General features: G+C 61.9%; 2 protein-coding genes across 3 annotated transcripts; one reads left to right on the top strand and one right to left on the bottom strand.

Annotated features, from left to right (window-relative positions):
* The first annotated feature begins 2,489 nt into the window (after nt 1–2,489).
* Nucleotides 2,490–5,202, top strand: PYCR3 (pyrroline-5-carboxylate reductase 3). The gene is made up of 6 exons (XM_086608906.1): nt 2,490–2,571; nt 3,424–3,488; nt 3,749–3,928; nt 4,145–4,357; nt 4,493–4,585; nt 4,931–5,202. Exons 1-6 carry the CDS (start codon nt 2,490–2,492, stop codon nt 5,111–5,113), a joined length of 816 nt encoding a protein of 271 aa, XP_086465032.1. The 3' UTR covers nt 5,114–5,202.
* Nucleotides 5,203–9,418: 4,216 nt separating this feature from the next.
* TIGD5 (tigger transposable element derived 5) lies at nt 9,419–11,276 on the bottom strand. Of its 2 annotated transcripts, XM_086609609.1 has the most exons (2): nt 11,255–11,276; nt 9,419–11,109 (listed from the first exon to the last, which is right to left on the bottom strand). In XM_086609609.1, the coding sequence occupies exon 2, from the start codon at nt 11,093–11,095 to the stop codon at nt 9,419–9,421; it is 1,677 nt and encodes a 558-aa protein (XP_086465735.1). In that variant the 5' UTR covers nt 11,096–11,109; nt 11,255–11,276. The 2 variants fall into 2 exon arrangements, with proteins under 2 accessions (XP_086465735.1, XP_086465734.1); XM_086609608.1 differs by lacking the exon at nt 11,255–11,276 and having other exon boundaries at nt 9,419–11,152.
* Nucleotides 11,277–13,552: the final 2,276 nt, after the last annotated feature.

Below are 13,552 nucleotides of genomic sequence, written 5' to 3'. Positions count from 1 at the left end.
CCCTTCCAGCCCTAACCATTCTATGATTCTATGTGGGTAGTGTTCCGTCACACCAAACTTCAAAATAGAGCTGCCATAGATTTTTTTTTATTGTTGGCACAAGGACACGGATGTGATGATTTTCAGGGCATGTGTGGTACGAATTTGTCAGATCATTCAGAATCCATACATAAAGTATGCAGCGGCAAAACTAGAAACGGATGATAGCTGGAGCTGGTTGGACAATCTGTTCAAGGGATGGAGGATTTCGGGATGGTTCACATCCTTGATGAAAAGCCTTCTGTTAGTTTTAGCAGCTATCGCAATGATTCTCTTAATAATTCCTTGTCTGGTAACGCTTGCTCACGAAAATGATTGCACGGGCTGTAAACCAAGTCTGGATTGTTCAAAAACAAGAAGGGGGAATGTGTGGAAGGATCCCTAAGGATCAAGAATGACCTTATGCGGATATGCTCCGTGATACAACCAATCATACTAAGGGGTGGGCTATTGCGTGTATTACAACCAATCACAAATTGCCAAGAAAATTCAGAAATTTATGTTTTATTCAGAAAGCTATAAATCACGCTGGGTGGAAGGAAATAAAAGGTTCACTTGTCTGATCACATTGATGGTGTCGGTGTCCTCACTCATCTCCTGCATGTCCTGGTGCAAAAGAGCTGGGAAGAGGGTTTGCTGTGTTCCCACCTAGTTGGGAAAAAGATGTCCTGAGCTCTTTCCTGCACGTGGTGGAGGTCGGACAGGACAACCCGGTGCCATTCCCGGAGCCCCACGGCAGCTCATGTTCCCTGGAGGGAGGCACGAGAGGTTGGGTCGGTCCCCAAGGTGGGACACGGGGACGTAGCAGCATCCCAGCCGGTGGCTCTAACCAATCTGCTGAGTGATGTCCTCCATGAGCTGGGCCACCCGGTGCTGCCCGCTGGCGAGGAGGGTCTCGTCCAGCGCTGCCCGTCCCAGGTTGTGGTGGATGGGGGTCTCCGCTCTTGGCTGCAGCTCCTCCTGCCCCTCCTGGGGTGAATATTGGGGTGGTGGTGATGAGGGTTGACCCCACGGTCCCCCAAAAACCATCACCCCACAGCGATGCCCACCACCACGTAGATGCTGGATTTCCCCATGGGCACCCTGAAATGAGCCCCCAGCCTTTGATTTCCATCCCACGGTGCTGGGGAAAGAGACTTTGGAAAAGCTTTCGGAAGCGAGCGAGGCTGGGGGTGGGAAGGGGATCAGGAGTGGAAACCCCACCACCACCCCATCTGCCGTGGAGGAAATGAGCTAAATTAGGCTGGTTTTACCCCAAAACAAGGAGAAGAGGCTGAGCAGAGGTGGCTGGGTGCAGCTCAGGCTCCGCGGCTACAAAATTTGGGATTTTGGGTGGGGAATCGCATGGGATGACTATAGGATTTGGGGTGGAATTGGAGAAAACAGGATTTGGGGTGCCCTGTCCCACCATCTTACCATCCCTGGTGACCTTCAGCACTGGCCCGGCAGTTGAACAGGTCCACCCCCAGCCTGACCTACTCCTTCTCCTCTTCCTCCTCGCTCCAGGTGGTGCGGGATGAGCGGAGCTGCACCACGACCTGGGGGCAGCCCCAGTGTCAGGGAGACCCAGCACCCATGGGTGCTCCCAGCACAGCCTGGGTGGGTGGGGGTCACAGAGGAGCAGGTTTTGGGTGGGAAATTAAGGAGAAAGGTCTGAGCTCACCCCGACACTTGGCCTTCACCCACCCCCTAAAACCATCCTACGTGGACATGGGGCACCCCACACTCAGCAAAGTGGGTGCTCAGGGTGGGGGGTCCCAAGGACCCCCATTTCCCCGCTGGGGGAGGGATGGTGGGGTGGGGGAGTCCCACCACCACCAGCAGGAGTCTGGGGGTGACCAGTTCCCAGGCTGGAACCACTCGTCACCCGTGGGCATCTCAAAGGGGATGTGAGTGGGGACCCCCAGCTCCAGAGGGGGGGGTTCCCACCTCCTTTAAGGGGGGTGAACAGCCCCAGCCACCCAAAAAACCCAACAGCGGCGCAGAGCAGAGCCCGGCAGCTCCAGAGCAGCATGATGGGGGGGGGGGGGGGGGGGGGGGGGCGGAGGGGGGTGAAAAGGGGTGGGGGGCACCCCGAGGCCAAGAGGAGCCCCCCAAATCCAGGGAAAAGTTTGGGGGACCCTCCCCAATTGAGGGGGACCCCTCCCAATACACCCAAAGGTACGGGGGGGGGGGGGGGCCTCGGCCGCAGCCCCCGGGCGGGGGGAAGGGCTGGGGACCATGTCGTCCCCCCCCAATTTCCCCGGGGGGGCCGCGGGGTTCTCGCCCCCCCGCCACGCGTGCGGAGCGGCTCCCCCCGCCCCCCCGCACCTGCGCAGATCGCCGCCCCGCTCCCAAGTCCCGCCTCTTCTAGCCGGGCGCCGCCAATGGGCGGGCAGGGGAAGGGGAGCGCAGCCAATGAGCGTTCGGAGGGGGCGTGGTCTGGCGGGGGGGGCGTGTCGGGCGGCGCGATGGAGGCGGCGGAGCTGCGGGTCGGGTTCGTGGGCGCCGGGCGGATGGCGGGGGGCCTGGCCCGGGGGGTGCTGCGGGCAGGTACGGGCGGGGGGCGGCCCGGGGGTCCCTGCCCCATAGATCGGGGGGGGACACATGGGGACAGCTCTGTCCTGCCCCCCTTCCCGGGGTCTCTGCCCCATAGATCGGGGGGGGACACATGGGGACAGCTCTGTCCTGCCCCCCTTCCCGGGGTCTCTGCCCCATAGATCGGCGGGGGGACATGGGGACAGCCATGTTCTGCCCCCCTTCCCGGGGTCTCTGCCCTCCCCGGGGTCCCTGCCCCATAGATCAGCAGGGGGACATTGGGACAGCCCCGTCCTGTCCCCCTTCCCGGGGTCTCTGCCCTCCCCGGGATCCCTGCCCCATAGATCAGTGGGGGAACATGGGGACAGCCATGTTCTGCCCCCCTTCCCGGGGTCTCTGCCCTTCCTGGGGTCCCTATCCCATAGATCAGTGGGGGGACATGGAGACAGCTCTGTCCTGCCCCCCTTCCCGGGGTCTCTGCCCTCCCCAGGGTCCCTGCCCCACAGATAGTGGAGGGACAGCCCTGTCCATCCCACCTGGGTGTCCCTGCCCCATAGCGCAGGGTAGGGACAGCCCCGCTCATACTTGGAAGTTGGGAGATGGCCCCTGGTTTTGGGGTCACCTCCCTTGTCACTGCACTGTGGCACAACGGGGTGCCCATAGCCATCCCTGTGGGGTGCCCATGCCAGCAGGACTGGCAGGATCCAGCCCCAGCCCCCTTCGCTCCATGTCCCCCAGGCTGATGGTGCTGGGGTTGGAGGAGAGGAGCACATCCCGGCTGAGATGGGGGTGCCCGGGCTCTTCTGGGGTGTCCTCACCACCCTGGGGCCACCCTGGCCGCTCACCCCAGTTCCCTTGTTCCCCAAGGGAAGGTGCCAGCCAGCAGCATCCTGGCCAGCGCTCCCTCGGACAAAAACCTGGATGCTTGGCGGGTGAGTGGAGATGTGGGGTGGCTGCAGCGGTGGGAGGCATGTTGGGGTGCCCCTTGCCACGATTTCGGGGCACTCTTTTCCCCCCACGTAGGGCTTTGGTTCATCTTTCCCAGGTCTGGGTGAAATCCAGGCAAATCCTTGGTGGCTTTGTGACTGGAGCGGGTCCCCAGGCTGTGTCCCTGCATGACAACGTCCCTGGCCAGTGGGGATGGTGAGGGTGGGGGTGCCAGGCTGTGACACCTCTCCCTGCCCGCGGGCAGGAGTCGGGCTGCCGGACCACGCACTGCAACCTGGAGGTGCTGCAGGAGAGCACCCTGGTCTTCCTGGCCACCAAACCCCACGTCCTGCCGGGCGTCCTGCAGGAGATCCGTCCTGCCGTGGGACCCCATCACGTCGTCGTCTCACTGGCAGCCGGCGTCACCCTCCAGACGCTGCAGCGGGTGAGCCTCCTCTTCCTCCTCTTCCTCCCTCTTGTCCCATTTGCACCCAGGCCCATGGAGAAGGACACGCCGCCGCGGATCTCTCCCTGCCTGGGTCCTTCCCCATGGACCGCGCTTCTCCGCCGGCCCCAATGGGTGATACCCACCGGTGTCTCAGGGCACCCTTGGGTGCTGCCCAAGAGCTGGCACCTCTCTCCCATCTCCGTCTCTCCCCAGCTTCTCCCCGCCGGGACCAAGGTGCTGCGGCTTATGCCCAACCTGCCGTGCGTGGTGCAGGCAGGGGCGATGGTCTTCGCCCGGGGCAGCTGTGCCGGTGACGGCGAAGCCGCTCTGCTGAAGAGCCTGCTGTCCTCCTGCGGGCTCTGCGAGGAGGTCCCCGAATCCTACATCAACATCCACACCGGCCTCAGCGGCAGCGGAGTGGCCTACGTAAGCACCCGCGCTCGGCGGGCACCGGCTCACCTGCAGGACACGGGACGCCGGCAGAAATCCCACCCGTGTGGAGTTGGGGTTTGGGGTCCCCCACCTTGCGCCACGCTCACCCCTGATGCTCCTCTCCCCCAGGTGTACCTGTTTGCTGAAGCCTTGGCCGAGGGAGCGGTGAAGATGGGCATGCCAGGCGGCTTAGCCAGCAGGATCGCGGCACAGACGCTGCTGGTGAGTTGGTGCCTTCGCTTCGGGACGCCTGGTATTGCTCCTCTTCCTCCTGCCTCACAGCTCCCACCTGGCTTGGGCACCCTGTCACCGTCACTGCCCTGGCTTCTGCGGCACCTGAGAGGGTGGCAGAGTGAGGGAGAAGGTGCTGGATGGCGTCCTGCCTCAGTTTCCCTTCTTGAAGCCGAAGATGGGGTCACTAGGAGACAGCGGAGGGCATGGCAGTGGGACATATGCTTCGGTGCCATGTCCCTCACCGTGGGAAGGATGCTGCCATCCAATCCTTGGGCAAGGAGAGGGAGGGTTTGGGAAGTCCCCTTCTCTCTGACCCACCCTGATCTCCCGTAGGGTGCAGCGAAGATGATGCTGGAGACGGGGGAGCACCCGGCGAAGCTGCGAGGAGACGTCTGCACTCCCGGGGGCACCACCATCCACGCGCTGTACCAGCTGGAGAAGGGCGCGCTGCGGGCCACCGTCATGGACGCCGTGGAGGCGGCCACCAACCGGGCACGTGACATGGCCGAGGACTAGCGGGCCTGGCTGGGGATGAGCCCCTCCATCCCTTCCCTCGCGGGGCAGGAGGGGTGACGGGGACCAGACTGAACCCGTTCAGGGAGCAGAGGGACCCTGACACCCCCAGGAGACCCTGGCTGGGGGTGGGAGATGGCGTGGACCTGTGTCCACGCCACATGCTACCTCTGCAGGACTAGGACCAAATAAACGTGGGCAGCACGATGGCAGGCTTGGCTCTTTCTGGTCCCTTCAGTCTTGGGGGTGGGCTACTGCACCCAGCACGGGGTCACCTCCATGGGGGGGCGACAGCCATGGGCCCCTGGGCCAGCAGGGATGGAGCCAATGCCACGCCGGCTCCGTGCTTACCAAGGATGGAGCTGATGCCACGCTGGCTCTACCCTCACCGATGCTGTGCCATGATGTATGGCACTGGGGACGGGGTTTTGAGGACGGGATGACCCCAAGTTAAGCCTGCTGGGGCTGGGCAGAGCGGCCGCGTTCCTGCAGCAGGAGGCAAGGACCATCACAGGTGCCATGAGGATGCCAGGGGACCTTGAGACGCATCCCAGAACCACGGGCGAGAAGTCAACCAGCCGAAAAACCTCCACCTCCCACGCTGGCCGGGCATCAGCATCCCACCATGGTCCTATAGATGGGTCTTGCTCCAGCAGCGAGGCAGTGGGATGGAAGCCCAGACCCGCTCTTGGCTCTGTGGTGCTGCACATGGAGGAGAAACTCAAAGCTCACCTGTCTGGAGAAGATCTGAGCCTTTTGCACGCCCTAATTAAGCTTCGTTTGCCTCCTGGCGCCTGCATGGATGCAATTAGTGATGATTTGGGAACCACTTTGAAGACGAAACAGCGAAACAGATGGGTGCTGAACCTCCGGCTCCTACGGCTTCGATCCCGTCGTCGTGGGTGCTGGTGGTGCCAAGCCAAGAGAGACGCTGCCGCCATACGGCGCTGCCGCGTCACGCCAAGGTATGACCTCCCTGGGCAGCTTCTCGAGGCACCTAATTAATTAGCAAAGCTGCACAAAAGCTGGAGATGGATCTCAAGCCTGCCTGTCCCTCCTGCCCATCTCTACGCTTTGCCGTGGAGCCAGGGAAGGGGCTCATGGCACCTACGTGGTGCAAGGAAGCAGCGGTCCTCCAGGTTTCCAAGCCACCTGGTAGCTCCTTTGTCCTTCTTCTGCCTGCCTCTATCCCTGCCCTGTCCCTAGATGTCCCCAGGTTGTCCCTCACAAGGTGATTCTGCCCATTTCTCTGAAATATGAAGTGCTGCCACCTTCCGATTTCATTCTTGGGCATCTCTGTATCTTCTGTGTCCTCCACACCACTCTTTGACACATCTGGCCAAAAAGTCTTGGCCAAATCCAGCCCCACAGCTCATGATGTGGCTCACCCCAGCCCCTGCCCGTTCCCCACCTCCATGTGTCCTCCTTAAGGCTTTTGAGCTTTGGGTTCTCAAGTTGTCTTTCAAAGAAGCGGCACGTTCAACCTCAAAGCCAGGATGCTGATGACCATCATTACTTTGCTAAGCGCTAGATTTAACAAAAACAGCTGAAATTCCATTAATTTTATTCAAAAAGCCAGCACTCCCTGCAAGTAAATTATTGCTGCTTAACTGCTAGTACTCCTGCCTTCCAGAGAGACATCTCATCCTGCTTGGTGAGATCGTGGAGCAGATCCTCCTGGAAGACATGTTGGAATGTACAGAAGGCAGAGAGGAGGTAAGAGAGAGCCAACATGGCTCCACCAAGTGCAAACAGTGGCTGACCAAAGCGGTGGCCTTCCGTGATGGAGTAACTGCATTGGTGGACGAGGGAAGAGCTACAGATGTCATCTACCTAGATTGTAAGGCCTTTGATATGGTCCCACACAACATTCCTGCCGCTAAAATTGGAGAGATACGGGTTTGATGGATGGACTGTTAGATGGATGAGGAATTGGCTGGATGGCCGTGTCCAAAGAGTTACAGTCAATGGCTCAATGTCCAGGTGGAAACCAGGAACGAATGGTGTCCCTCAAGGGTCCGTACTGGGACCAATACTATTAGATATCCTCATCAATAACATAGACAGTGGGATTGAGTGCACCCTTGGCAAGTTTGGAGACGACACCAAGTTGAGTGGTGCGGTGGATTCCCTTGAGGGACAAGATGCCATCTGGAGGGACCTTGACAGGCTGGAGGAGTGGGCCCATGTGAACCTCATGAAGTTCGAGGCCAAGCGCAGGTTCTGCACCTGAGTTGGGACAATCCCCGGTAGCAATAGAGTGGGAGATGAAAGGACTGAGAGCAGCCCTGAGGAGAAGGACTTGGGGATAGTGGTGGATGAAAAATGGGATGTGAGCCAGCAACATGCGCTGGCAGCCCAGAAAGCCACCTGTGTCCTGGGCTGCATTCAGAGCAGCGTGGGCAGCAGGGCAAGGGAGGGGATTCTGCCCCTCTGCTCTGCTCTCGTGAGACCCCCTGGAGCACTGTGTCCAGCTCTGGGGTCCCCAGCACAAGAAGGACATGGAGCTGCTGGAGCGGGTCCAGAGAAGGGACAGGGAAATGGTCCAAGGGCTGGAGAACCTCTGCTGTGGAGACAGGCTGAGAAAGTTGGAGTTGCTCAGTCTGGAGAAGGCTCCGGGGAGACCTTCTTGTGGTGTCTCAAAAGGGAGGTTATAGGAAAGACGGGACACGTTTTAAACTGAAGGAGGGTAGGTTCAGATTGGAGATAAGGGAGATATTTTTTACCATGAGGATGGTGAGGCACTGGCACAGGTTGCCCAGAGAAGCTGTGGCTGCCCCATCCCTGGAAGTGTTCCAGGCCAGGTTGGATGGGGCTTTGGGCAACCTGGTGTGGTGGAGGGTGTCCCTGCCCATGGCAGGGGGTTGGAACTGCATGGTCTTTGAGGTCCCTTCCAACCCAAACCATTCGATGATTCCATGAAAAGGCCAACCTCAACTCCAAATTTGACATTTTGTGAGGATTTTTTTTCTTGCTGCTCCCTAAATTCCCTGGCAGCTTCTTTTATTGGTAAGTTAACCCTATAAATAAAGTAAAAAAAGTAAATTTGGGGAGCAGCTGCATTAAACAAGCTGCAGAGAGACAGAGAACGTGACGGAGAAGACTACATGGAGAAGACACAACCACACAGAGGTCCCCCTTATGCCACCCCCCCACCATCCCGCTGCGACGGCTCCGCGTGACCGTTTACAGACGACAACCCCAAAGTGGGAATAAAAATCCATTTAATTTTCATAAACTCTGACGTTATGAGACAAAGACCCAACAAATAAAACCACCCACCCCGCCCGCTGACGCACGGCGTGGCAGCACTGCTGAGTTGTCGGGGTTTGGTTTTTTTTTTTTTCCTCCTTTCAATAATTTGGCTAAACAGGCTAAAATTTAATCCAAATCAGGTCAAGAGCTGCTAAATTCACATCTGGTGCCTCCGGTATTCCAAGGCAGTGCCAGGAGCCCTCCTTGCTCCCATCTCCCCTGCAGGAGACACGTCCTCCAGCCCCAGCTACCCCACAAACGCTGGGGTGGGGGCACCTCCATCCCCATCCCCAGACCCTTCGGCTTGGCAAGGATGCTCAGATGATGGCACCTGTTTCAGCAGGTCTCTGCGGTCTGGGTCTTCCCGGGCGCGGGGCTGCCACGGGAATGACGGAGGTGACCCTCTCCAGGAAGCTGCAGTTTCTTGGATGCCACCCAAGTGGCCCTGTCCCAATCCAGTGCACGAAGAACGTTGTCTTAAACCAGCCTCCAACTTCCCCCCGTTTCACAGGACTCCGTTTCAGCAGTGGGAAGGGTGTCACCAGCCTCTTCCAGGACAGAACGTTTGCCCGACAGCACCCCAGGTGTGGTCCCTCTCCACCTCAGCCCTGCTCCGAGATGCTGGGAATTCTTTAGCGTAACTTCCCGCGTCATCCCGGGTGATGCTGAGCCGGTCCCTCCATCGCCCCTTCTCCCCACGGGGTCGCGGGGACCGGGCAGGACGAGGGGCATCCACCCCCTTCTCTGGTGACCAGGGAGCCACCTCCGCTCAGTCCCGTGGGATTTTCAGAAAATAGCACCTCCTAAATGTACGCGGGGTGAGGAACAACCCTCGGATACGCGACGTACGGAGAGGCTGTTCCACAAAACCCTCCGTTAGCCCTAAATTGTAATCCTTTCCCTCACCAGGTGACCCAGGGGCATTCCGGAATGCCGGTGACGGAGGGATGAGGGGAGCTGGCACCTCCGCCGCCAGCCCCCCGGGACACCCAGGGTGTCCTCCCCACCCCGAGCGGGGCGGTCGGTAGCCCAGAGGCGGCGGGACGCCGTACCCTAGGAACGGGGGCTGCCGCCGCGGTGCAGCCGCTGGGCCACGCGGATGAGGGAGCGGAGCTGCACCAGCTTCAGCGGCCCCACCTGCCGCGGGTCCTGCCCCTCCAGCCAGCGCAGCGCCGTCTCCAGACCTTTGATGGCTTCCCGAGCCGTGGGCAGCAAGCCGTCGCCTGCTTCCCCGCTCCTTCTGCCACCTCCATCTCCGGCAACTGCCTCCTCCTCATCCTCCTCTGCCCTGCAGCCCCCAGAGCCTTCCTCCTCAACGTCTTCCTCCCCATCGTCCTCCTCCGTACCGGGGGCTGCGTCATCCAAGTGCAACCAGTCGGCCACCTCCTCGGGAGCCAAGCGCTTGTAGGCCAACGCGGCCAGGTGGGTCAGGTCGCTGAAGACTTTGCTGTCCCCGTTGCCTTCCTCCCCGCGCGGCGAGGCTCCGTGCTCTTCCTCCCCGGGCTGGGGCTCAAAGGCGGCTCGCAGCCCCAGGAGCCAGCACTTCTCAATGGAGCCGGGCGGGATGAGGTCCCAGGAGAGGCCGGCGAGATACAACATGTCCTTGAGGAGGAAGGACCGCACAAAGTCCACGGGACCGCCGGAGCCGCCGCCGGCCGCGCAGGAGACAGCCAGGCGCAGCAATTCCCGCTTGTAGAGCTGCTTGAAGGCGGACACCACCCCCTGCTCCAGCGGGGCCGGGATTCGGCCGCCTCCTCCGGCCAAGCTGCTACCGGCAGTGCCCTTGGAGAGGAAGAGGGCACGGATGGAGCCGTCGGGCGTCTGCAGCGGTGGGGATTCCTCGGGGGTCACCCCAGGAGTGGGTGGCGGGGAGCTGAGCAGCAACACGGCCTTCTGCTGCAGGCAGCTCCGGCGCAGGTAGCGTTTGACGCCCGGCACGAAGTCCTCAAAGAACCAAGCCCGGAGAAGGGCAGGTCCCAGCCTGGCTTCGGGGCTGTAGCGGTAGCAAGCGGGGAATTTGTCCTGGTTGTGATGGCGGAGACTGGGAGGATCACGGAGGCCCCCAACCACCAACGGCTTGAGCTTGTGGGCGCCGGTCAAGTTGGCAGCCAGCAGCACGGTGACCCGCTGGCGGGGAGCCGGCCGCCGCCGCGACGCCACCCTCGTCCCACCGGCTTGCCCCGGCAGCAGCTTCCAGTAGAGCCCGGTGACGTTGGCGTTGTAGATCTGCTCATCGCCGTAGCCCGCGGTGTCGGCGGCCGGCGTCGGCGAGGCGTTGGGAGCCCGCTCGGGCTCGGCGGGGAGCCCGCCCTCGCCGTAGATGCGCTGGCTGGAGATGCCGTGGCGCTTCTGCCAGCGCCAGAACCAGCCATGGCTGGCCTTGAAGGTACATTCCGCACCGTAGATCTGCCTGGCGAAGGCTTCGGCTTGGGCTTGGATGAGCGGCCCGGAGAGGGGCACGCCGTGCCGGCGGAGGGCGAGGAACCAGGCGTAGACGGCGCGGTCGATCTCCTCCTCGTTGGCCAGGCGCATCTTCTTGCGCTGGGTGCCCACCTCGCCGCCCAGTTGCTCCAGGAACCACCGCAGCTTGGCCTCGTCCTTCAGCCACCCCCGGAGCGTGCCCCCCGGCACGCCGAAGGCGCGGCAAACCGCCGCCTGCCGCTCGCCCTTCTTCACCCGCTCGATGGCCCGCAGCTTGTCCTTGATGGAGTACGCCCGCCGCAGCGCCATCTTCACCGACACCCCACCGGCCCCGCCGCCACGCCGCCCTCCCGCCATACCGCCCGGCCCCCCCACCCGCCTCCAGCTCCCTCCCGGGCATGGAGCGGCCCCCACAGCCATGAGCCGCGGCGGGACCGGGGAGGGGGAGCGCGTTATAACCGGGGGGAGGAGGAGAAGGGGGGGGGGAGGGGGGGGGGGCGCGGCCGCTTTGTCTCCGCGGCGGCCCCGAGCCGGCCGGGAGGGCGGGGCGGCGCGCAACGCGCATGCGCGGGCCCCCCCCCCCCGCAGAGCGCTCCTATTGCGCCGTTCCAACACCCCCCCCCCCTTTGCGCTGTTGGACTCTTCCGCGCAGCTCCGCCCGCCGCTTTTGGGTTGTACCACTGCGACAAAGGGGGGGGGCGCGCCTCGCTGCTCCCCCCCTCCCCGCTCCTTGCTTCCCCCCCCCACCCCCGGCTTTGCCCGACTGTTCCACCGTGGTGGGGGGGGAGGTCCGCGCTGCGAGCGCGGCGCGGTGTCTCCCTGAACGCGGCTGTTCTCCCCCCCCCGCCCGCGCGTGGTTCGCGCCGCCCCCACAAGCCCCTGCGCGCGGGACCGTGTCTCCCTTTGCCCTGTGGAGGCCGAGCGGAGCGGAGCGGCGCCGCCTGCGCGGGGCCAGCGCTGCCGGTGAGTGCCGGCCCCCTCCCCGGGGACCCCTAATACCCGCTGGGCGCCTCGGTAACGGCGGTTCTGGGGGGTCTCTGAGGCCGCTGGCGCCTCGCACAGCCCTGCGCGGGGGGAGCCCCTCATGGTCCGTCAGGGTCTTTCCCGCTCAGCGGCCGTGAGGGGGTGGGGGGCGGCCCGCGGGGTCCCTTTCTCCTCTCGCGGTTCGCAGGGACGGGAGGATCTCCCCGCTGTTAGGCCCGGGAAGGGGGCTTTTGGAGGTTCCTCGGGGTCGGTGGGGTCCCTTTTGTGGCATGGGGGGAAGGAGGGAGTTGGGGGGGACCCTCGTTATAGGGGGGAGTCTCTTTTCCTGCTTTAGTCTCAGGGAAGGGAGATCGTGGGCTTCCCCCATCGTCTTTGGGATCCTTTTCTCTTTATGGCGTCGGGAAGGGGGGTGGTTCCCCCGCCCCCCTTGTGGTGTGGGGTCTCTTTTCCTCCGGAGTCCTGAGGGAGAGGGCTTAAGGTGCCCGTGTTCTTCGGGATTACTTTTCTCTGCTCAGAGTCCCAGGGAATAGAATCATAGAATGGTTTGGGTTGGAAGGGACCTCAAAGACCATCCAGTTCCAACCCCCCTGCCATGGGCAGGGACACCCTCCACTACACCAGGTTGCTGAAAGCCCCATCCAACCTGGCCTGGAACACTTCCAGGGATGGGGCAGCCACAGCTTCTCTGGGCAACCTGTGCCAGTGCCTCAGCACCCTCAGAGGGAAGAATTTCTTCCTGAGATCCCATTGAAGTCTCCCCTCTTCCAGTTTAAAGCCATTGCCCCATGTCCTGTCACTCCACACCCTTGCCCAAAGCCCCTCTCCAGCTTTTCTGTAGCCCCTTTAGGCACTGGAAGGTGCTGGAAGGTCTCCCCGGAGCCTTCTCTTCTCCAGGCTGAACAGCCCCAACTCTCCCAGCCTGTCTCCAGAGCAGAGGTGCTCCAGCCCTTGGAGCATCTCTGTGGCCTCCTCTGGACTCGCTCCAGCAGCTCCATGTCCTTCTGCTGTTGGGGACCCCAGAGCTGAAGGCAGCACTGCAGGGGGGTCTCATGAGAGCAGAGGGGCAGAATTCCCTCCCTCGACCTGCTGCCCACGCTATATAATTGGGTGACAACCCCTCATGTTCCCCCCACTATCTCTTAGGTACTTTTCCTCTTAAAAGGTCTGGGAAGGGGGTTCTGTGGGGGTCACATTCCCTGTGGGGTCTCTTCTCCCGTCACACCTCAAGAACGAGTGTGGGGAAGCCTCGTTACCTGTGACATCCCCTTTCCTATGGGCCTGGAGAAGGGGGCTTGTTGAATTCTCCCATGTCTGTGGGATCGCTCCCCCCTTGCAGACTGTAGCTGGGTGGTTGCAAGAGCACCCCATTACTGGGATGCCCCATCCCTGGAAGTGTTGCAGGCCAGGTTGGATGAGGCTTTGAGCAACCTGGTGTAGGGAAAGGTGTCCCTGCACATGGCAGGGGGTTGGAACTGCGTGGTCTGTGAGGTCCCTTCCAACCCAAACCATTCTGTGGTTCTGTGATTACCAGTGTAGAGGCTGAGTATGCTGGTGCTGGAGGTCTCCTTGAACCTGGCCACTTTTCGAGAGGGGGAGGCATCTTTCCTCTCTTTTGGGGTGCCGGTTTTGGGGATACCTCTGCTGCGTGGAGCCTCATCCCTCCCAGTCTGGGTGGGGGTGGCTCAGTGCAGTTTCTACCCTCACAGGGAGGGGAGTTTAGGGGACCCCTCACTGTCCCCAGCTGCTCTGGGTGCATCAAGGGTCTGCTGTTCTCCTGATTCC

The sequence above is a fragment of the Tauraco erythrolophus genome, chromosome 3 (genome assembly GCF_009769465.1).
Source record: "Tauraco erythrolophus isolate bTauEry1 chromosome 3, bTauEry1.pri, whole genome shotgun sequence".
Lineage (NCBI taxonomy): Eukaryota > Metazoa > Chordata > Aves > Musophagiformes > Musophagidae > Tauraco > Tauraco erythrolophus.
This window is presented reverse-complemented; position numbering and strand designations above follow the sequence as displayed.

Bases quoted from the DNA above. Each gene is read 5' to 3' on its own strand.
- PYCR3 (XM_086608906.1), top strand. From the start codon at position 2,490: ATGGAGGCGGCGGAGCTGCGGGTCGGGTTCGTGGGCGCCGGGCGGATG. The intron at 2,572-3,423 runs GTACGGGCGGGG...TTGTTCCCCAAG, and splicing joins CCGGGGGGTGCTGCGGGCAG to GGAAGGTGCCAGCCAGCAGC. The intron at 4,586-4,930 runs GTGAGTTGGTGC...GATCTCCCGTAG, and splicing joins TCGCGGCACAGACGCTGCTG to GGTGCAGCGAAGATGATGCT.
- TIGD5 (XM_086609608.1), bottom strand. From the start codon at position 11,143: ATGGCGGGAGGGCGGCGTGGCGGCGGGGCCGGTGGGGTGTCGGTGAAG.